General features: G+C 38.7%; 1 protein-coding gene and 1 non-coding gene across 9 annotated transcripts in view; both read right to left on the bottom strand.

Annotated features, from left to right (window-relative positions):
- The window catches only part of AHI1 (Abelson helper integration site 1), a 220,647-nt gene extending 196,546 nt beyond the window's left edge, over nucleotides 1–24,101 (bottom strand). The window contains exons 1-4 of one of the 8 annotated variants that reach the window (XM_064360649.1): nucleotides 23,947–24,042; nucleotides 18,554–18,699; nucleotides 17,546–17,607; nucleotides 15,966–16,090 (exon numbers count right to left, since the gene is read on the bottom strand). In XM_064360649.1, coding sequence (XP_064216719.1) covers nucleotides 15,966–16,090; nucleotides 17,546–17,555 — 135 coding nt within the window. In that variant the 5' untranslated portion in view covers nucleotides 17,556–17,607; nucleotides 18,554–18,699; nucleotides 23,947–24,042. Of the gene's footprint in view, nucleotides 1–15,965; nucleotides 16,091–17,545; nucleotides 18,009–18,553; nucleotides 21,203–23,946 lie in introns of those variants that run through there. The other 7 variants (XM_064360653.1, XM_064360650.1, XM_064360648.1 and 4 more) reach the window with 7 other exon arrangements.
- LOC135268484 (U6 spliceosomal RNA) lies at nucleotides 6,848–6,954 on the bottom strand. Its single transcript, XR_010336800.1, has one exon. It is a non-coding gene; the product is annotated as a U6 spliceosomal RNA (small nuclear RNA).
- Nucleotides 24,102–24,442: the final 341 nt, after the last annotated feature.

The following is a 24,442-nucleotide window of genomic DNA, read 5'->3' as shown; positions in this document are numbered from 1 at the left end:
GACCATCTGTTGAAAAGATTATCCTTTCCTTTAGTGAATTACCTTGACAACTTTGTCAAGAGTCAATTGAACATATACATTTGAATCTATTTTCATACCCTATTCTGCTCCACTGATTGATATTCCTGTCTTTATGACCATACCAGACTGTCTTGACTACTATAGCTTTATAATGAGTTTTCAATCAGAAAGCGTAATTCCAACTTTGTCCTTCTTTTTCAAAATTGTTTTGGCTATTCTAGGTCTATTGTTTACCTTTCCAAATAAATTTCTGATTTTTTGACTACCTGTTCTATTAATTTCTGAAAGACGATACTGACATATCTAACTGTAATTGCTGATTTGTCTAGTTCTCATTTAGATTTTCAGGAGAAAAAGTCTCCTGGCATATTGATTAGAATTGAATTAAATCAACAGATCATTTGGCAGAGAACGGACATTTGACAGTGTTGACTCTTCGGATCCATGAACACGAACATCTATTTACGTAGGTCTTTATTTTCAGCACTTTGAGCAGTTCAGTGTACAGGTCTTGCACATTTTTGGTAAATTTATTCCTGAATGCTACATTTATTTTTGCTATTATAAATTATTTAAAAATTTAATTTCAAATAATTCATTACTGGTATAGAAATACAATTGGTTTTTACACATTGACCATATACTCCGCTAAACTCCCTAATACAGATGGTCCCTGAATCACAATGGTTCTATTTATGATGGTTCAACTTGATTTTTATTTTATTTTATGATGGTACATAAAAAACACACATTCAGTAGAAGCCATACTTCCAAGTATTATATGATCATTCTGTTCTTCACTTTCAGGACAATATTTAATAAATTATGTGAGATATTCAACACATGATACAAAATAGGCTTAGTATTAATTTTGTACAACTGTAGGCTAATGTAAATGTTCTGAGCATACTTAAGGTAGACTAGGCCAAGCTATGATGCTTAGTTGGTTAGGTGTATTAAATATATTTTCAACTTATGATACTTTCAATTTACAAAGGACATAATCCCATCATAAGAAAGATCTGTAACTCTAGCAGCACTTTTTAAAGATTTTTGGGGATATTAACATAGACAATTTTGTCAACTGTGAATATATAGTTTACTTCTTCCTTTACAATCTGCATGCCTTTAAAACTTGCATTACTGCATTTATCAAGGTCTCCAATACAATTGTGAATAAAAACAGTGACTGATATATGCTCAGTCTTAGAGCAAAAGCATTCAGTTTTGTGCCATTAAGCATGATGCTAGCTGTGGATTTTTAGACGCCCTTTATTAGGTGGAGGAAGTTAATAGTTATTCTTTTGTTTTGTTTTGTTTTTTAGACTAGTCAAATGCAGTACTGACAGTATGAGTAGAACAAGGAGTTCAATCTGTACCTGACTGTGAACAATCCATTGAGATAAGTCATTACCTTCAGACAAGTCCCATCTATTGTTGGTTTAAGAGTTATCAGGAATGGGTAATAAATGTCGTCAAGTCTTTTTTCTCCATTTATTGGGATAATCACATGGTTTCTAATTCAATCTTTGGATATGGGGAATTACAGTGAATGCTTTTTCTAAAGTTGAACTGACAGTATTTTCCTGACATAAACTCCACCTAGACATGGTGTATTATCCTTTTTATAACATTGATTTTCTAACATTTTGTTGAAGATGTTTGCCATCTATTTTCAAAAGGGATTTTTGACTGTATTTTTCTTGCAGTCTTTGTCTGGTTTGGGCAGCAGTGTAATTATTGCCCACAAAAAGGAGGGGACAAGGATCCCCTCTTATTTTTGTAGTCTGGAAGAGTTTGTATAGAACTGGCATTACTTTTTCATCAAATGTTTGGGAAAAGTTACTAATGAAGCCACCTGGGAGCACTTTTCTTTGACAAGATTTTTAACTACAGATTCCATTTTTTAAAAAAGACATATAATGTTCAAGTTATCTATTTCTTTTTGAGTGAGCTTCAGTAGTTTGTGCCCTTCATGTAATTTATACATTTCATCTAAACTGCTAAATTTATTGTCGTAAAATTGCTCATAATACTCTTATTATCCTTTTAAGGTCTGTAGCTTCTACACTGAATACCCTCTTACAATCCTGATATTGGCAATTTGAATCTTCTTTCCTTGTTTCCTGATCCGCCTGGTTACAAATAGTACAGAAGAGTGAATTCATGGGCCTGGGTTGCTAAAAAGCTGCAAATCCCAAGAAAGACCTATTTTTAGGACAAGTCCTTGAAATGTTGTGCTTGATAAGAGTGTTTCTAAATGCCTGAAGCCTTGGGCCACACTGTAAGTTTCACCAGAAAGCTTATGTTAGCAATGTGATTTATGGTGAACAGGTGTTTTTGCTCCAGGGGTTTGGAGTCTGAGCAGCTGAGGTTAGTCATACAGGCAGTGAATGCACTGCCTCTACACAAAACCCACACAGCCCTCTACACAAAATCATGAACATGAAGGTTTGGGTGAGCTTCCCTGGATGGCAACAATTTGCACATTTTGCCATGTTGTTGGTGGAATTAAGTGAGTCCCGTGCAACTCTACTAGAAGGGTGCACCTGAAAGCTTGCACCTGGTTTCTCCTGGGTTGTGTCCCATGCACCTTTTCCCTTTGCTGATTTTAATCTGTATCCTTTTGCTGTAATAAATGGTGTGTGTATAACAGCTTTTGAGTCCTGTGAGTCTCTCTACTGAATTATCAAACCTGGGAATGGCCATGGAAACCCCCAACACATATAATCAATTTACTTTTTAAAAAATTGCATTTGGATTTACTGAGATTTTCTATTTCATTGTTTTATACTCTTCTTATTTCTATCCTGTGTTTATTTTGTCTAATTTGTTCTTCATACTTTTTTAAGGCAAAAGCTTCAATGATGGATCTCAGACCAGTCCTCATTTTTAATATAATGCTACAAGTTTCCTTCTAAGTAATGCTTCACAGCATTCCATAATTTTTAGTTACTTCAAAATATTTTCTAATTTATTTTGTGTTTTCTTCTTCAACATATTGATCTGGTCTTATTGAATTTCCAAATATTTGGAGATATTGCAGATAACTTTTGGTTAATTATTTCTAGTTTGATTCTGTTGTGGCCTAGGAAAACTTTGTATTATTTTAAAATTTTATATATAAAATAAAGCGTATGTAGACTTGTTTTATGGCCCAGAATGATGTCTGTCTTGGTGAATATTCCATATGCACTAGAAAACAATGAGTACTCTGTGACTGTTGGGTACAATGTTCTCATAAAACTCAAGTCAAATTTGTTGATGTTATTGAAATCTACATTCTTATTGATTTTTTTGACTACTTGTTATATTAATTTCTGGGAGAGGATACTAACATATCTAACTGTAATTGATGATTTTTCTATTTCTCATTTCATTTCTGTAAGTTTTTGCTTGGCGTACTTTGAAGTTTTGTTATGAGGTTCATACACATTCAGTTTTATCCTTGACACTGACACCTTTAACATTAAAAATGATTCCTTTTTACCCTTGGCAATATTCTTTATTCTAAAATATACTTTCTCTGATATCAATATAACAACTCCAGTTTTCCTTTTACTAGTGTTAGCATGGTATATGTTTCCATCTTTTAAATATTAATCAATCTATGCCCTTATATTCAAAGCAAGTTTCTTATAGTCAACATATAGTTGGGACTTATTTGCCAATTTGACATTTTCTACTTTTATTGGGTCTGTTTGATATTGCTAAGTATAAATATACCATTCTATTACTTCCTTTCTGTTTGTCTTATTTGTTGTCTCTTTGTCCTCTATTCCAGCTATCTGTCCCAACAGTTTTTGTGATTCCATTGCATCATTACTGGCTTTTTAGCTATCCTTTTTAAAAAAAAATTATGAAGACTCTAGGTTTTGTAATACACATATTTAGTTTAATACTGTTGATATGGTTTGGTTCTGTGCCCCCACCCAAATCTCACATTGAATCATAATTTCCACATATCGAAGGAGGGGTCTGGTGGAGGGTGATTGAATCATGGCGACAGACAGCCCCTTTGCTGTTCTCGTGATGGAGTTCTCACAATATCTAATTGTCTGAAAGTGTGCAGCACATCCTCCTTTGCACTCTCTGTCTCCTGCTCTGGCCATGTTAATTAAGTTCATGTCTGCTTCCCCTTCACCTTCTACCATGATTATAAATTTCCTAAGGTCTCCTCAGCCATGCCTCCTGTACAGCCTGTTGAACTGTGAGTCAATTAAACCTCTTTTCTCATGAATTACCCAGTCTCCACTCTGTTGCCCAGGCTGGAGTGCAGTGGCATGATGTTGGCTCACTGCAACCTCCACCTCCCAGGTTCAAGCATCTCCTGAGTAGCTGGGACTAATTATTTTATTTTTAGTAGAGATGGGGTTTCACCATGTTGGTGAGGCTGGTCTCAAATTCCTGACCTCAGGTGATCTGCCCACCTTGGCCTCCCAAAGTGCTAGGATTACAGGCATGTGCCATGGCGCCCAGCCTCAGGTAGTTCTTGCTTGAGAACAAACTAATATGAAAATTGGTATCAGAGAAGTGGGGCATTGCTATAAAGATACCTAAAAATGTGGAAGTGACTTTGGAACTGGTTAACAGACAAAAGTTGGAACTGTCTGAAGGGCTCAGAAGAAGATGACAAAGTTTGAAACTTCATAGAGACTTGTTGAATGGTTATGACCAAAATGCAGATACTAATATGAACAGAGATGGCCAGGCTGAAGACGTCTCAGATGGAGATGAGGAACTTATTGGGAACTGGAGGAAAGGCCACTCTTGCTATGCTTTAGCAGAGACTGGCAGCATTATGTCCCTGCTCTAGAGCTATTTAGAACACTGAACTTGAGAGAGATGATTCAGGGTATGTGGTGGAAGAAATGTGTAAGCAGCAAAGTGTTCAAGATGTGGCCTGGTTGCTTCTAAAAGACTATGCTCATTTGCATAAATAAAGAAATGACCTGAAGCAGGAACTTGTACTTAAAAGGGAAGCAGAACACAAAAGTTTGGGAAATTTGCAGCCTGACCATGAGGTTAAAAAGAAAAACCAATTTTCTGAGGAGGAATTCAAGGCTGCAGAAATTTGCATAAGTAAAGAGAAACCAAATGTTAACAGCAGAGACAATGGGGAAAATGCCTCCAGGGCATTTCAGAGATAATCACAGCAGCCCTTTCTATCACAGGCCTGGAGGCCTAGGAGGGACAAAATGGTTTCATGGGCCAGGCCCAGGGCCTTGCTGCTCTGTACAGCCTTGAGACATGGGGCTCTGTGTCCTAGCTGCTCCAGCTCCAGCTGTGGCTAAAAGGGGCCAAGATAAAGCCTGGGCTATTAATTCAGAAGGTGAAAGCCCCAAGTCTTGGCAGCTTCCATGTGGTATTGAGTCTGTGGGTGTGCAGAAGGAAAGAGTTGAGATTTGGGAACCTCTGCCTAGATTTCAGAGGATGTATGGAAATTCTTGGATGTCAGAAGTCCACTGCAGGGGTGGAACCCTCATGGTGAACCTCTCCTAGGGCAGTGAAGAAGGGAAATGTGGGGTTGGAGCCCCCACACAGAGTCTCCACTGTGGCACTACCTAGTAGAGCTGTAAGAAGAGGGACACTCAGAATAGTAGATCCAGACAGTTTGCACTATGCACCTGGAAAAGCCACAGGCACTCAACACCAGCCGGTGAAAGCAGCCTCAGGGGCTGTACCCTGCAGAGCCACAGGGTGGAGCTGCCCAAGGCCTTGGGAGTCTACACCTTGTGTCAATGTAGTTTAGAAGTAAGGCATGGAGTCAAAGGAGATTTTGGAACTTTAAAATTTAATGTCTGCCCTGCTGGCTCTTAACTTGCATGGGGTCTGTAGCCATTTTGTTTTGGCCAATTTCTCATTTTTGGAATGGGAGCATTTACCCAATACCTGTCCCCCCATTGTATCTTGGAAGTAACTAACTTGTTTTTTATTTGACACATTCGTAGATGGAAGAGACTTGCCTTTTGTCAGATGAGATTTTGGACTGTGGACTTCTTGGGTTAATGCTGAAATGAGTTAAGACTTGGGGAACTGCTGAGAAAGTATGACTGTGTTTTGAAATGTAAGAAGGACATGAGATTTGGGAGGGGTCAGGGGTGGAGTGATATGGTTTGGCTCTGTGTTTCCACCCAAATCTCATGTTGCATTACCCCACACGCTGAAAGAGGGACCTGGTGGGAGGTGACTGAATCATGGGGGCAGACTTCCCCCTTGCTGTTCTCGTGAGTTCTCCTGAGATCTTGTTGTCTGAAAGTGTATAGTACTTCTCCCTTTGCTTGTTCTCTTTCCAGCTCTGGCCATGTGAAGACTGTGTCTGCTTCCCCTTCCACCATGATTATAGTGTCCGGAGGCCTCCCCAGCCATGCCCCCCATAAAGCCTGCTGAACTAAAAGGTGACTAAATATTCTTTTCTTCATAAATTATCCACTCTCAGTTAGCTCTTTATAGCAGTGTGAGAGCAAACTAATACAATTTCCTACCATTAAATAATGCCACTTCACATATATTTTAAGAAATTCAGCCAGGCATGGTGGCTCATGCCTATAATTGCAGCACTTTGGGAGCCCAAGGCAGAAAGATCACATGGACCCAGAAGTTCAAGACCAGCCTGGGCAACATAGTTAGACCCTGTCTCTACAGAAAAAAACAAAAATTAGCCGGATATGGTGGTATGCACCTATAGTCCTAGCTACTGAGGTTGTAGAGGTGTGAGGACTGCTTGAGCCCAGGAGGTCAGGGCTGCAGTGAGCTGTGATCTCATCATTGCACTCCAGCCTGGGTGACAAAGTGAGATCCTTTTTTTTTTTTTTTTTATTTAAAAAAAAATATGGAATGCTTCACGAATTTGTGTGTCATCCTTGGGCAGGGGCCATGCTAATCTTTTCTGTATCTTTCCAATTTTGGTATATGTGCTGCTGAAGTGAGCACGAGATCCTGTCTTTAAAAAAAAAAAAGAAAGACACTTACAAAAGTATACTTCTATGGTTTGAATGTTTGTCCTCTCAAAAACTCATGTTGAAATTTAGTCCTTAATTTGGCAGTGTTGAGAGTTGGGGCTTTTAGGGGGTGACTGAGTCATGAGGACTTTGCCCTCATGAATGGATTAATTCATCAATGGGGCTCCTTGCAAAAATGAAGGTGAAATAAAAACTTTCTGAGGACAGAGAATTTTAGGTTGACAATTTTTTTTCATTACTTTAAAATGTTGCTCCATTGTCTTTTATCTAAAATAGTTTCTGATGAGAAGTCTGCTGTCATGCTCCTATACAAAATGTCTATTTTCTCTTGCTGCTTTAAAGATTTTCAATTTATCCTTCATTTTCAGCAATTGTGGTATGATGTACGTTGGCATGATTTTGTTCGTAATTCTTCATTTATGACCTGTTGAGCTTCTCTGATCTGTGGGTGTATGGTTTCTACACAATCTACAAAGTTTTAGTCATTATTTCTTCCAATGTATTCTGTCCCCACTCCTTAGATTTCAAGTACACCTAAGTTGAAAAATAGCCAATTTCAAGTTACCAATAGTTTAACAACCAGTTTACAAAATTTCCTAATATTTAACAACCAGCTCTTATAAACCTGGACAGGCCATGCCAGCCCACCACTGGCTTTTTGTGTTTGATTTGAATAATTTATATTGTTATTTCTTCACATTTATTGATCATTTTAATGCACTGTCCAATATGCTAATTGCATCCAGTCAATTTATAATTTTGAATACTATTTTTTTTTAAACTGCAGAAGTATGATTTGGTTTTTGAAAACACGTTCTATTTCTTTCTTTTACATCTTTTTTATATTTTCCCATTCCTCTCCTAGAGTCTGTTTCTATTAATTGACTTATCTTCTGGTAACGGGTTGGATTATCTTTCTTTTTTTAAATGCTTCGTAGATTTGACTGAATATCTGACATGATAAATTTTATATTGTTGGTGGGTGGATTTTATTTGGAATCCTTTAAATATTGCTGGGCTTTGGTCTGGGATACAGTTAAATTACTTCAATCAGTATATCTATTTAAGTCTTTTTTTTATTTTGAGAAAGAGTCTCACTCTGCCACCCAGGCTGGAGTGCAGTGGCGCGATCTCGGCTCACTGCAGTCTGTGCCTCCTGGGTTCAAGCAATTTTCCTGCCTCAGCCTCCAAAGTAGCTGGAACTACAGGTGCCCACAACCATGCCTGGCTAAATTTTTTTGTATTTTTTGTAGAGACAGGGTTTCACTATGTTGATCAGGCTGGTCTCAACCTCCTGACCTCATGATCCGCGCACCTTGGTCTCCCAAAGTACTGGCCCAACCCATTTAAGGCTTTTTAAATTTAGCTACCCCTTGAAAATACTGGGGTTCTAAATTTGTTTTTGCTAATTCCAGGCCAGCACTTATAAAGGTGAATGAACACATGAAGGATATTATTAATACCTAGAAAACCGAGAAGATTTTCTACCCTTTTAAAATCAATTCAGAGTACAAAACAAAAAGTTTTAGAAAATGTAATTTATAAGATAAAGAAGATATCATCTCTACAAAAGAACTATTATAAAAATAAAGTGAGAGAGGATAGAATCTATAATATAGTACACCCAGTAAGAGTGAGCAAAATATAGCTTAACTTTCCCTTTTTAAAAGAATGTATATGCAACTTCAAAAAAAATTATAGCTACAATTTGAGTGCTTACTCTTAGCAATTTATATTTATTTGTTCCAGTTACATTGCTGAGTATCAAACAACTCCAGACTTAGCAGTGTAAAATAATAAGCAGTTTATTATGCTCTGAGCCCAGCACATTCTCTTAATTTATCAAGCCCTCTTATCTAATTCCTGATGCTTTGATACCACAATCCATCACTTCAATCATCACTTGCCATTTTCATGTACTTCCTATCCATTTTCTGGTAAAACTGCAGGCACTGTTCAAATTTAGTGAACTTTATTTCCATAACTATAACCAGGCTATTGAATATTGCTGGAAAAACCTGAACCACTTCAATGATGGTGTATTAGTCCATTTTCACACTGCTGATAAAGACATACCTGAGACTGGGCAATTTATAAGAGAAAAAGGTTTAATGAATTTACAGTTCCACATGGCTGGGGAGGCCTCACAATCATGGTGGAAGGCAAGGTGGAGCAAGTCACATTTTACATGCATGGTGGCAGGCAAAGAGACAGCTTGTGCAGGGAAATTCCCATTTTTAAAATCATCACATCTCATGAGACTTACTCACTATCACAAGAACAGCACGAGAAAGACCCACCCCTATGATTCAATTACCTCCCACTGGGTTCCTCCCATGACACGTGGGAATTGTGGGAGTTACAATTCAAGATGATATTTGGGGGGGACACAGCCCAACCATATCACATGTTGTACTGTCACCTTTCTACCAGCATTCTATCAAAAAGCCTTGCTTGATACCTTACTACTAATACACTTTTTAAATACCTTTTTGATAAGCAAAAGTATCACCTTGGTATTCCAATCTGAATCTCTTTTAAAATATTACTACATTTTATTAGTCAATGTTATTTTCTCTTGTATCTGGTTTTATTTTCCATTCCTTTTGCTCACTTGGTTATAATCTTAACATTTATGGCATCAATTTATGCAACTTCTTTACAAGTTCACAACAGGAATGAAACTTACTCAGAAGGTTGTTCCAAGGATTACAGGACAATAATTATAAAAAACTCAGAAGGTCCTTCTGATTTCACATTATGTAGCTGCCCAATAAGTATGAGCAATTATTATCATTAGCTATGTGTAAGAGTATTAGTGCTATGACTATAAAAATATTATGTATTTTTCTTAGTGAACTGGCTTATAGTCAGATTTGGTTTTTGACAAAAAAGTATCTTATACACATCAGATGTATTCATTCATTCAACAAATACTTAGAGTCTTCTGTGTACAGGCAGAAAATACTGTCTTTATTTGGGAAGTCTTTTATCCCTTTTAAGACCAGAATATTTTGGAAGGTCTTTTATCCCTTTGAAGACCAGAATATCTTTCCATACTAGAAGGTTAAACCAGCCAGCTATTTTTATTTTCTTGTGTAAATATTTGCCTATTCAATTTTTACATTTAAATTTTTGAGTTATCTGAAATATAATTTTTAGTTTGTGAGATAAAATGCCGTCCCTCAAAAACTAAAGCAACCTGACAATACTATTTATTAATTATATTTACAATTTCTTGAAACATCTAGAAGAACTACACTCTCCCCTCATTCTTTGTATTTTTTGTTTTGTTTTCTTTTGTTTTTTGAGATGAAGTTTCACTCTTGTCACCCAGGCTGGAGTGCAGTGGCATGATCTCAGCTCACTGCATCCTCCACCTCCTGGATTCAAGTTAATTCTCATGCCTCAGCCTCTGGAGCAGCTGGGATTACAGGTATGGCAATATCATGCCTGGCTAATTTTTTGTATTTTTAGTACAGACTGTGTTTCACCATGTTGGCCAGGCTGGTCTTGAACTACTGGTCTCAAGTGATCTGCCTTGGCCTCTCAAAGTACTGGGACTACAGGTATGAGCCACCATACCTGGCTTTTTTTTTTTTTTAATAGTTTATCTTCCTGTTGTATTTTTCTGCATTAACTTTAGTCTAATTTTGTCAACTAAAGAAGTCACCCACTGGACACTGTTACAATTGGATTAAACCTAAAAATTAATCTGGAAACACCTGGTATACATAAAGTGCAACCTATCTGTTGCACTTTGGACAGATACCTATTGAAATAAAGCTATCATATATGTTACATGCCTTAATACATTTACTTCAAGATTATTAAACCGTTAAAAGATGTTGAGAAAAATTAAGTTCACCCTGCCCTCATAGCTCCTTTGGGGAGGATACCTTTTCGTTTGTAATAAGTGGTACGTGGGTAACAGTTGCCTACTTGGTATATTCCTGAGTTATGTGTATATGTAGAACACCTGTGTATTAATAAAAATCACCTGTCAAAGAGCAAATAAATGCATGGATGAATCTCTGCTCAGGGCCTTCAGTCCCGGAGAGGTGCAAGCCCTGCAGGCTCTCAGGCTGTTGGTCCCCAGGATAGATCCACTCTGTTGGCTATCTGGGTGTCTACCTCTCTCAACGCCTTCAGCTCGCCTGGGTGGTGGTCTCCCCACTGAGCTGGTTCTTGGTAAAAAGACATCTTCCCTTGCAGATCCTGATTTTAAAGGAAGAAGCTGCAGGCTAGGTGTCTCCCTTTTCAAAGGGACCCATGGATAGCTATTGAAATCATACATAATATGCCATGTATATGTGTAGATTTGCATTTTCCTAGAACCACACAGGGTGTTCTAGATTTGTTGCTTACATATATGGTTTTCACATATATAAACACCAAAATGTTCTAAAAAATCCATTACTGTCCTGTTTCCAATTAAAATGATAGTTTTTTCCTTGCTATTTTTATATTATATGGTTTGTATTCAATTTATTTGCACTAACTTATTAATATTGACTGTTATCCAATTATTAAGCTATTCTTGAGTTCCTGGGGGAACTATCTGGCTGAGATAGATTATTCTTTTAACATGGTTAATTTCAATGTGTTCATATATTTATACCGGATTTTTTGTTCTTTGAATACAAATTCATAAATGAGACAGCTGTAAGTTTCTTTTCAGAACTGTCTATATTTTTGCACACTTTTAAACTTGTCATTTTGTTTAATGTGTGAATCTTGCAAGCAAAATACCTGATATTTTATTTCATATTAGTATTATTTTTGACATAGGGTCTCGCTCTATACCCTGGCTGGAATGCAGTGGCATGATCATGGCTCCCTGCAGCCTCCATCTCCCAGGCTCAAGCAATCCTCCCACCTCAGCCTCCAAAGTAGCTAGGACTACCGATACATGCCACCATGCCCAGATAAGTTTTTATTTTTTGAGAGATGGGATCCCATTATGTTATCCAGGCTAGTCTTGAACTCCTGCACTCAAGCAATTCTCCCACCTTGGCTTCCCAAAGTGTTGGGCTTACAGGCATGAATGACCACATCTAGTCCTGATATTTTAAAAATCTATTTTTGAATCTGCTTTTTAAAATGGGAAGCTTAAACTATTTACATTTATTGTCATGACTGAGTTTGCTCTTAATTTTATTTCATTACTTTCTTTCTAAAAAATCTTGCTTGATTTTTTTAATGCTGATGACTTAGAAAGTATAATAATTTTATATATTATATATCATTTGTTTTATTTCAAACTCTAAGGACGAAATAATAACTTTTGACTATACACTAGGAATAAGAGTAATAGTTACTGACTTTTCATTCCTTTGTAAGCTAGGATGCTTTGCTCAATCTTTGAAAACAATTTGTTCTGTTATCTCACATCACCAATTATACATATCTAATGTAAAATCTGCAGGAATTATTCTGAACATATATAATAATTAAGAAAGTTCTACGTGTTTAATTGATTTCAAAGTTCATCTAGTGGTATTTTCAGTTCATAAATTTCCCACTAAAAATTTTTTTAATTGATATATGAGTTGTACATATTTTGGGGGTACATGTGATATTCTGATACCATATAAAATGTGTAATGATCAAATCAGAGGATCTGAGATATCCATTACTCCGAGTATTTATTTTTTATGTTGGAAACATAAATCTTCTCTTCTGGCTATTTTGAAATGTATAGATTATTAACTGTAATTTCCCTACTGTAATATTGATTACTAGAACTTATTTCTTCTAACTATATTTTGTACCCCTGTTAAGGGATGAACTTCTGTTCATCTCTCCATCTAAGATCTTAAGATGTTCTATTTTTAAATTCTTAACTTGGATTCACATCTAGAAATGGTACTACATTTTTGATAAATCTTCAATCATTTTTTGTTTTTTTTTTTTTCAGGGAGGGAACACTGATAATAGTTCTCTAATAAAGCACATATGTTTACAACTACCCACGTAAATGACTGACAACTTGGGTGACTAGATTCCTCGAGCTACAATTTTCCCCTTAATACACTAAATATTTCTTTATTGTCTTTTGGATTTAGTGTTTTTAGAGAGAAGTCTGAAATGTACAATAACCTATTTATTTTTTTCTGTGAGGACACAAAAGATAACAGTCGGGAGAGAGATCCAAGATGGCTGATGATTAGCAGCTCGGGCACGTACCTCCCAGTGAAAGCGCAAAGAACGAGAGGACGCCACACTTTCAGACGAATATTAGTTGCTCACGGACCAGGAGATTCCCAGTGGAGGAGCTCCACGGGTCGCCAGGGCGACTCTTGTGGCCGGCGTGGCGGTTTTGCTAGTGCCTTAGCACGCCAGTTATTGGTGCAGAGCCCGGAGATTCCGGGCAGAAAAGCACCATCAATCTTAACACCGCTGTTTTGGCCGGCTCAGTGGATTGCTCAGATTTCGGCGCAGGGAATCAACAAGTTGGACGTCAGAGACCCAGTTAGAAAGTCGGTAATTATAAAGACGACAGACAGATAAATATATAATGAAGGGAAGAAACCAGCGTAAAAAGGTAGAGAATACTCAAAATCAGAATGCCTCTCCCTCTACAGGGGATTGCAATTCCTCATCAGTAACGGAACAAGGCTTAATAGATTACACGTGTGTTCCAACAACAGAAGCAGGTTTCAAAACGTGGGTGATAAGAAACTTCTGTGAATTAAAAGAACTTGTTCTAACCCAATGCAAAGAAACTAAGAACCTTGAAAAAAGGTTTGACGAAATGTTAACAAGAATGGACAATTTAGAGAAGAATATAAGTGAATTGATGGAGCTGAAAAACACAACACGAGAACTTCGCGAAGCATGCACAAGTTTAAACAGTCGAATTGATCAAGCAGAAGGAAGGATATCAGAAGTCGAGGACCAGCTCAGTGAAATGAAACGAGAAGACAAGAATGCAGAAAAAAGGATGAAAAGGAATGAGCAAAGTCTCCAGGAAATATGGGACTATGTGAAAAGACCTAATTTACGTTTGATAGGTGTACCTGAATGTGATGAAGAGAATGAATCCAAGTTGGAAAATACTCTTCAGGATATCATTCAGGAAAATTTTCCCAACCTGGTAAGGCAGGGTAATATTCAACTCCAGGTAATACAGAGAACACCACAAAGATATTCTTCAAGAAGACCAACCCCAAGGCACATAATCGCCAGATTTATTAGGGTTGAAATGAAGGAGAAAATACTAAGGGCAGCCAGAGAGAAAGGTCAGGTTACCCATAAAGGGAAACCTATCAGACTTACAGCAGATCTCTCAGCAGAAACCCTACAAGCCAGAAAAGAGTGGGGACCAATATTTAACATCCTTAAAGAAAAGAACTTTCAACCCAGAATTTCCTATCCAGCCAAACTAAGCTTTATGAGCAAAGGAAAAATTAAATCTTTTGCGAACAAACAAGTACTTAGAGAGTTCACCACCACCAGGCCTGCTTTACAAGAGCTTCTGAAAGAAGCACTATACATATAATGCAACAACCAATATTAGCCTTTCCAAAAATATATCAAAAAGCAAAGAACTTTAACACAATAAAAAATTTACATCAACCAATGGGCAAAACAGCCAGCTAGCATCAAACGCCGGTATTAAACTTATATATATTTTAATTGGATAAAAAGCCAAAACCCATCGGTATGCTGCATCCGGGCCCATCTTACATGAAACAATACACAAAGACTCAGAGAGAAGGAGGAAGATTTACCAATCAAACAGAGAGTAAAAATAAACTAATAAACAAAAGGCAGGAGATGCAATTCTCGCCTCTGATAAAGTAGACTTTAAAGCAACAAAGATCAAAAGAGGCGAGGAATGACATTACATAACGGCAAAAGGATCAATGCAACAAGAAGAGCTAACGATTCTATAGATCAACGAGATAGAAAATTAACAAGGATATTCAGAACTTGAACTCAGACCCGGAACAAGTAAACTTAATAAACATTTATAGAACTCTCCACTTCAAATACATAAAACATACATTACCACCTCACACCTATTCCAAAGGTGACTATATAATTGGAAGTAAATCACTCCTCAGTAATCGCATAGCATTTCATAGGTTTAAATGAAATATTGGTTGGCTGTTTGTTTGTTATCTTCTTCCCTTATTCCTTCCTGACTACATCATTAAGTATAATTATCAGTATAAAAGAGGTTTTCAATACCCATTACTAAATTGCATTCTAGCCTGGGCAAGAAAGCAATACTCCCATTCTCTCTCCCTCTTTCTTTTCCTTCTCCCTCCTCCCCATTCTCTCTCTCTCTTTCTCTTCCTTTTTCCTCCTTCCTATTCTCTCTCTCTTTAAAAAAAAAAAAAAGATAACAGTCAAAGTAGCAAAAAGTGCAACTGAAGTAATGAGATAGGTATAAAGAGTGCATAGTGCATTAACTGTGGATGCCAATACAGACTCTTTATGATACCAAGGGGATCAGATTGTAGTTAGTTGCTGATTTGCTTAGTGTTACTTTGAGCACTGTATTTTTAATCCCTTCAAGTGTGCTGCCAAAAATTCTATCATTTGAAAGTGTGCCTCAAATATAAAAGGATAACTATTGCCTTAAGGCCATTGATTTCTCTTGGTTCTGCTGGGTAGAACCACACAGAAAAAAGTTTAAACAAGCACAAGCCATTCAATAGCTGAAGTTAGGATACTACTTCCTAAGTTCTTCACAATTCTGAGTTAAAAATATTGATTTTCTACAAAAATCTTATCATGGCTAGTTTTGAGTTTCCCCACTATCTCTGGTCATTCTCCCCACTGTGTGCATGTTCTTCTTGTAGGGCAGCACTCAAGAATGAACTCAATACTCCAACAGCGACGTTGATTCGAATGTCAACTTTATTTTACCATGTGTTATTGACCATGACATAATGTTACTGTTTTTAATTATATGCAGCCATTTTATGCAGATATGTAAATCACCATTATCAAATGATGATTACTTACCGAGATGTTTTCTCCAGACCTGACAAGGCTTTTCTTCAGTTTTTTCCTTTCATGCATTAGATCACTGTGGGTCTTAAGCAATCCTTCAAAGCGAACTTTGGTTTTTACTTTTGCTTCACTCTCAGCTACAAAAGAGAGTCATGTCATTCTGTAAACAACTCTATTATAACACATAACCTACGTTACTATTATGCTAAGAAATAAAGTCTTGTAAATACCTGCATGAGTTATCTAGCTACATTAGAAAAACTTGCCAGCCTTTCCTTCTTAAAATACTTTTTACTTTAACTCTAGTGACCCAACATTCACCTGTATCCCTCTGACCTTTTTGGCCACTGACTCTAAAAGTCTCCTTTGCTGAATTAACTTTTTATTTCTGATAAACGGTAGCATCTACCACTGCTAGTTACATGTTATGTGGCTTTAGACAAGTTACTTAACATTTTTGAACTTCGTTTTCCTTATCTGAAAAATCACAATTATCCTATGTCAAAGATCATTTTGCATGAAAAATGGCTAAGGCCTGCCTAGCCTGTAATCAATAATCCACAAATATTAACATTTTAAAAACATTTTTCTTTAAAACATGAATCAGATAATGCTTAAGCCCATGAAAGTTTCCCATTTTATTTAGGATAAAATAAGTCTTTCACATGCCCTACAGGGTTCCATACCTCCTGATCTATCTCTAGAGCTTGAAATCAAGACAAATATCCTCTTAGATGCCTACGTTCTAGCTATAATACCCTTCCCGTAGCTCCTCCGTCACAGCAAGCTCCTTCCCACGTGAAGCTGTTTCTGAGGCAAGCTTCCTCTAACTCCTCACCTGGCTGGGGGTTAACCTGTCTGTTTAAATGCTGTCTCTAAATAAAACATCTGACATTTAAATTTTCCTTTTTCTCACATAGCAGGTTGTTCTCTTCCTTCACAGCACTTAACACAAATGGAAATCATATAATTATTTTTATATCTATACAAAGAAATATATTGTTTGTTTCCCCCATAACTACATCCCTAGCTACTATTATGAGGTCTGACGCAGTATACATACTCAGTCATTATGTTTTAAATTAATAAATGTTGAATGAATGGGTACTCTAGAGCAACTGTTGGCAAACTATGGCCTGCAGGCTAGTCACTTGTTTTTGTAAAGTTTTACTGAAATCAGACAGGCCTATTTGATTATGAATTGTTATAACTGCTTTCATGCTTTAAGAGAGAGAGCAAGAGACAGAGTTGAGTGGTTACACTAGAGACTAAGCCTAAAATATTTATTAGCTGGCCCTTTCAGAAAAGATTGCCAATGCTTGTGGTGGAGTAAAACATTCAATTTTGATGATAAATAATAAAAATTAACCCTATGTTGTAATCATTATTTACTTTGTTCAGCTGAGTCCCAAACTACCATCCATTAAATACATACTAACCTTAATCACAACATTAAATAGAAAACTGAATCCGAAACAAATAAATATCTCTAAAATGTAGCATATTTGGTCAATGACACCTACTGTATTCATTAATCTGTTAAAGAATCCCTTAAAATAAAAATAAACCAAACTTAAAAATAAAAGTCTTACCGGTAGGCATTTCTCAGCTTTATGCAGAGGACTGAATGTTAAGAATCGACTCAATCAGGATCCTACTGAAACAAAGAGGATGTATTTGTAATATGGAAGTTCCAAATAAAAATTATAGAACATTCTTCACACAAGATCATGCCATTGTATGTCCACTACTTCATTAAGTTTATACCAATAAAGTTATGTTACCTTATCCCAATTTTATGCAAACGACTTGGGTACATTTGAATCAGTTTAGGGCCCTAAAATCAAGGGAAACAAACTGGATCATCTCTGAATAAAGTATTTATATATTTGAAACAAACCAAAAAAAAATTTTGAAGGCAGTCATCATTTAATGTCGTATGTTAATAAACTTTTTAAAGTGTTTTAATAAATTAATAAACATTTCAACACACTTTTAAGAAACCAAACTCCATCTCAGGATTGACTTTCCTAAGAGTATTCACTAGTACATTAAAGCATGCTTGAAGGTAGCACACTCAGTGACAGTGAATTCAAATACCTGTGTCTGCCATTGAAAATTCTGCTACAATAGAGAAGGATAGTACAAGTATTTGTACCATCTTTCTTTGGGTGTGTATTAATGTGTGTCAGAATTAACTAAAACCACAGTTAAACTCAGCATGTATATTACTAAACTGCCCATTTTATTAAAAAATGGGGGTATATATCTAAAATGAACATATTAATTCTCACAGAACATTTAGAACATAATATGCATGCTTTTAAGAATAAACTTGAAGGGTGTTAAAAAAAAAAAAAAGAGCTGGCTTAGGCATTACTGGTTTGTTTGTTTTTGAGATGGAATCTCCCTTTGTCAAGCGCAGTGGCAATGATCTCAGCTCACTACAACCTCTGCCTCCCAGGTTCAAGCAATTCTCCTGCTTCAGCCTCCCGAGTAGCTGGGATTACAGGTGTGTGCCACCAAGTCTGACTAATTTTTGTAATTTTAGTAGAGACGGGGTTTCACCATGTTGGTCAGGCTGGTCTCAAACTCCTGACCTCATGCGATCCGCCCGCCTCGGCCTCCCAAAGTGTTGGGATTACAGTTGTGAGCCACCGCACCAGGCCCAAGGCATTACTGGTTAATCCTGCAATTCCCTGGAGATCCACATTCATGTTCCTCTTGCAGAAATGTCTAAGAAACTCTAAAAAGAAAGGAATGATTACATAAACATACCTATGTCAGTTAACTTAGGCAACACTATGTAGTACGCAGACAAAATAGACACCAGTAAATCCATGTAGTAAAAACTCCTACACTTTAGTGACAGAAGCCTGTACTTACTCTTTCTAGTAGTTATAAATCTAATAAATCTAGTCTTGTACTTTCTAGTCTATATCAAATTAGAAAAGAGAAGCTGCGAAGGCAAGTGCAATGACAGCATCAGTAACTGAAACCTGAGAGCACAAAAGTAGAAAAATCATCATAAAGCAAATAAAAACTTAATATTTATACTACATGAGGGTCAGCCAATAGGCAGGAAAAAAGATGAACTATGTTATGACTATGAGTCACCAAAAAGAGCCTGCTGGGCGGGGTGGCCTGTGTCTGTAATCCCAGCACTTTGGGAGAATGAGGTGGGCGGATCACTTGAGGTCACGAGTTTCAGACCTGTCTGGCCAACATGGTAAAACCCATCTTTACTAAAAATACAAAAATTAGTCAGGTGGGCAGATTACTTGAGGTCAGGAGTTTGAGATCTGTCTGGCCAAAATGGTAAAACCCCGTCTCTACTAAAAACACTAAAAATCAGTCAGGCGTAGTGGTGGGTGCTTGTAATCCCAGCTTCTGAGGAGGCTAAGGCAGGAAAACTGTTTGAACCTGGGAGGCGGAGGATGCAGTGAGCCAAGACTGCACCAGTGCGCTCCAGCCTGGGTGATGGAGTGAGATAATATTTTAGTAAGATTACATAACTAATGAATAGGTAGGAGAAAGAATTAGAGATGATTCCCATGTTTCTAGAACTAGAGCAAGTAGATTAGCAGTATCATTAAACTGTAATATGATGCAGACTAGGGGAGTAGTTTAAAACCCATGTCCTAGAATTAGTCTCCCATAGTCAGTTGTATAACTTTTGGTTCCTCATCTGTAAAAACACCCTGCCAGTGCCTACTCAAAGGGTTGTAAGGGTTAAATGATTTACAATGGTACGTTAGAAGAAGCAACAATAAATATTAGCTATAATTATAACAGGTGCTTGTTAGGGTGCAGTCACTGGGCTTAGCGTGGGTCACATTGAATTGGGTGTCTGAAGGGCATTGAGCAAAGCAGCTCCACTGTCAGGTCCCTGAAATCAAATACCAGTTCCACATGCCAGCAGATTAATCTCTATGGACATCAATTTCCCAATCTTTCACAGTAATAGGAGTAAATCACTCACAGGGTTTTTGTACAGATTAAATGAGAATATGCAAGTGAAATACTTGGCAAAATGCCTAGCACATGGCAAGCCTCTCAAAAATGACAACTGTTATTACTGTCATATGTGTGTGTGTGTTTATGAATATAATCATATTATGTTTGTTAGGTGATCTATTAATCCAGCAGGGAGACCTAGGCTGAAGATTTGGGAGTTACTTATAAATATGATAGTTGCAAGAAAATGAAAAGCCAATGAGAAGTCTGTGAGCTCACAATATAAAGTAAAATCAGGGAGATAGGTGAAACCCTGGGAGACAGAACCATTACAGAAGGGAAGAGTTTTAAGGAAGATGTAGTCTCTACTGTGTGGCATCAAAAAGGGGCTGCAGGTTTTGAGGAGAGTCCACTGAATCTGCAAGTAGGAAGTCACGTGTAGCAAAGCTGTTTATGGAGGGGCAGAAACTTAGCAGGCTGGGGCTGAGGAATGAATAGAAGGTGAGACCTGTAGAAGGGACATGCAGACAATTCTTTTTTTTTTTTTTTTTTGAGACAGAGTCTCACTCTGTCACCAGGCACCAGGCTGGCATGCAGTGGCATGATCTCGGCTCACTGCAACCTCCGCCTCCCGGGTTCAAGCAATTCTCCTGCCTCAGCCTCTTAAGTAGCTGGAACTACAGGTGCATGCCACCATGCCCAGCTAATTTTTTGTATTTTTTAGTAGAGACGGGGTTTCACCATGTTGGCCTGGATGGTCTTGATCTCTTGACCTTGTGATCCGCCCGCCTCGGCTTCCCAAAGTGCTGGGATTACAGGCGTGAGCCACCGCGCCTGGCCAACAAATCTTTACAGAATTCTTCCAACTGTCTTCTCATCACCCCTAAAGGCAGTGACATGAGACAGTAACTCTGAGGGATAAAATGTGGAAGGATTATGATGATTGTCTCCATGCCTCTATCACCTTTCCCTTTAAAAAAAAGTCATCATCTACATAACAACTAGTGTAATTTTCCAAAATTCAAATGTGACAGTGTTGTTTCTTTTTTTTTTTTTTTTTTGAGATGGAGTTTCGCTGTTGTTACCCAGGCTGGAGTGCAATGGCGCGATCTCACCGCAACCTCCGCCTCCTGGGTTCAGGCAATTCTCATGCCTCAGCCTCCTGAGTAGCCGGGATTACAGGCACGTGCCACCATGCCCAGCTAATTTTTTGTATTAGTAGAGACGGGGTTTCACCTTGTTGACCAGGATGGTCTCGATCTCTTGACCTCGTGATCCACCTGCCTCGGCTCCCCAAAGTGCTGGGATTACAGGCTTGAGCCACTGCACCCGGCCTCTTTTTTCTTGATGGAGTCTTGCTCTGCTGCCCAAGCTGGAGTGCAGTGGCACGATCTCGGCTCACTGCAACCTCCGCCTCCCAGGTTCAAGGGATCCTCCTGCCTTAGCCTCCAGACTAGCTGGGACTACAGGCGTGTGCCACCACGCCCGGCTAATTTTTTGTATTTTTAGTAGAGACGGGTTTCACCATGTTAGCCAGGATAGTCTCGATCTCATGACCTTGTGATCCACCCTCCTTGGCCTCCCAAAGTGCTGGGATAACAGGCATAAGCCACGGCACCCGGCCCAATAGTGTCATTTCTTTGCTTAAAATTCTTCACTAGCTCCCAATTGCACACTGAAAAAAATATAAAGTCCTTACCATTGAGGAGGCCATTTATGAAATGTCCCCATCACACATACAATGTGTTCCAGCCATGTGAAACTACCTGCAGGCCCTCACATGTGTGAAGTCCTCTCTTGCCTTTGTATCATTACACATATATCCCCTCTCCTGAAAAATGTCCTTCCTCCTTTGTCACTCTAACAAACTCCTCACCATCCTTTGAAGGCAAATGTTATCTTCTCTAGAGACCACTCTCACCCTGAAGGGCAGTTAAGTACTTCTCTTCTGTGTTCCCAGGGTGCCTTAATCTTTGTAACTCTCTCTACCTCAACCCTGAATTTCCACCCTGGTAAAATGTTCTGTGACTCCCATAAAACTGCTAGCTTTGGAGGGCCAGGCCAATGCTCTCTATAGTTATGTATCTGCCACTGCGAAAGAGAAGTGGAGAAAAAGGGGATGACAGGAGGGGAGGAAAGGGGAGGGGACAGGAGGGGAGGGGACAGGAGACACAAAGCAGTAGCAATGGTCCTAGAGTAAAAAAGACAGGCTTGAACTCTACTGTCACCACTTACTGATGTGTGGCCTTGAGTAAGCTACTTAATTTCTAATCCTTGTTTTTTCTTTGGGAATTTAAAATGGCACCTACTTTAGTACCGTAAGGAAAAGAGAAAATACCAAAAAGCAAAATAATCAGTACCTTGCAATAAAATTATGTCCATTATTATTGTATTTAAAAAAACTAAATAATTACAAATTAAATATATGATTAAGTAAATCATATACTTACATACTATTAATAGCTTAATGCACAACTAATAAACACATTATTTAACGGTAACACAGAAAATACATTACAGAACTCATCTCTAACTTTTTTTTTTTTTGAGACAGAGTCTTCTTCTGTTGCCCAGGTTGGAGTGCAATGGTACAATCTCAGCTCACTGCTGCTTCCACCTCCTGGGTTCAAGCTATTCTCCTGCCTCAACCTCCAAAGTAGTTGGGACTACAGGTGCATCTTACCATGCCCAGCTAATTTTTGTATTTTTAGTAGAGATAGGGTTTCACCAATGTTGAGCAGGCTGATCTCGAACTCCCGACCTCAAGTGATCCACCCACTTTGGTCTCCCAACACGCTAGGATTAGAGGTGTGAGCCACTGCATTCAGCCATCTCTAAATCTTAATGTGCACTACAGCAAACACATGATAAAATTACTAATATTTGGTTAGTAACATCATCTGCAAAAATTCAGGTCAGACTTTAAAAGACACCTCTGAATCCTGCATATTCCATTATTTTACAACTTTTCCCTCACAAACCCTTTTACAGAAGCTTCTAAGAGATACTATGTAGGAAAATTAAGTGGACTACATTTCATCTCATTTTATTTTACAGACCACCTGATTATCAGCCAATATGTGACTCAAGATGAATGGGAGAAAAAACTGAGAGGCCTGATAATTCGCTCCTTAACCAAATGTTATCGCAAGGGAAAAAAAGGCAAACAAAAATCCTGTATACAAAATGCAATGAATAAATCAACCAGATTCTTCATAAGTAAACAAGATTCTAACTTCATAAACATTATTCTTCATAAACAAGATTCTAAGTATGGTTCAAAAACACTTTTGGTTTGAATTTTTTTCAAGCATTCTTTTAAAAATTTCCCAGAGTACTCATAACTCATAACAAGCAAGCTTCTTCCTAAAGCCCAAGCAATAACAGCAACTGTTAATGCAACAGGTGAAAAAACTGTTGGCATCTCTTTCCTCCCCAACCCCCCCAAAAAGAGAGAAAAGCTTTATTTTCACATTTAGATGTTTTCACAGGAATGCTAAACGCAGCAAAACCGTTTGATAAGGATTCTTAAGTGGTCTACATTTTTGTTCTATTTTTATGCATCTCTAAACGAACCTATTAATATAATTTGGTTCTTTTCTTATAAATGTAACACATTGATCACCTTTTTTGTAACAAATGATCACATTGATCACTTCAGACGTTTTTAAGAAGGCTTTTGACACCTTGAAGATTTAACCCAGGTTAACACTCTAAAAGGAAATAAACACACTACGCATCCGATTTAAAAACATTTAAACAAGAATAGGGAGTAGCAAAGGCAAAGATGTGAATTTCCTATCACAGCACCATGCTCAACTCTCCGGAAACCAGTGAAGGAAGAGGAAAAGTACGTTGAGGACTCTCAGAAATCGCATTTCCTCGAGACACCCGGCCTACGCTCGCGGGTCAGTCCGCGATCAGCCCCCGCGCTCCCGGACTTCAGCAGCCCCGACACCACTGCGCTCAAGAGCGCCGAGCAGGCCGAACACCGGGGCACGCGATCCCGCCACCAGCGCATCCTCGAGGTACTCACGGAGAGGAGGACGCAGAACGGCCTGTCCCGCCCGAGCCGACACCCGGAGCAGAGCAAATCGACTCCCCGTGCCTAGCGGGGCGGGCGCGGAGTGAGGCGGCCGTACAGCCCCTCAACCCACCAGCGACGCGGGCTCTGAGCGCACGTCTCGGCTCCCTGCTGCAGTGCGCAGAGCGCGCCGCCTACTGACGTCAGCGCCTGCCTACGCCGCCGTTCCCTTGGCGACCGATGCATCCGGCGCTCCCGGCCAGGTCCGCGGCCCCGCCCCCGAGCCGCCAACGCCTCCGCCTTCGCCGCCGCCTCCTCCTGAGAGGAGGAGAGGAGGGGCTGTGCGACGCCTGCTCCCGGGCCCTCAGACTTCTGGCCGGCGAGCGCTTCGGGGACATTACCGGGCTCCCGCCTACCCGGCCACACAAGCGGGAAGAGTCTCCTTCACTTTGGGCGGGAAGGGACCCGAAATTGCGCGGGTGCCGCCACAGAGCGTGAGTCTAACCCG

Source organism: Aotus nancymaae, unplaced genomic scaffold (genome assembly GCF_030222135.1).
Source record: "Aotus nancymaae isolate 86718 unplaced genomic scaffold, 86718_ANA_hifiasm-v0.15.2.pri h1tg000040l, whole genome shotgun sequence".
Lineage (NCBI taxonomy): Eukaryota > Metazoa > Chordata > Mammalia > Primates > Aotidae > Aotus > Aotus nancymaae.
This window is presented reverse-complemented; position numbering and strand designations above follow the sequence as displayed.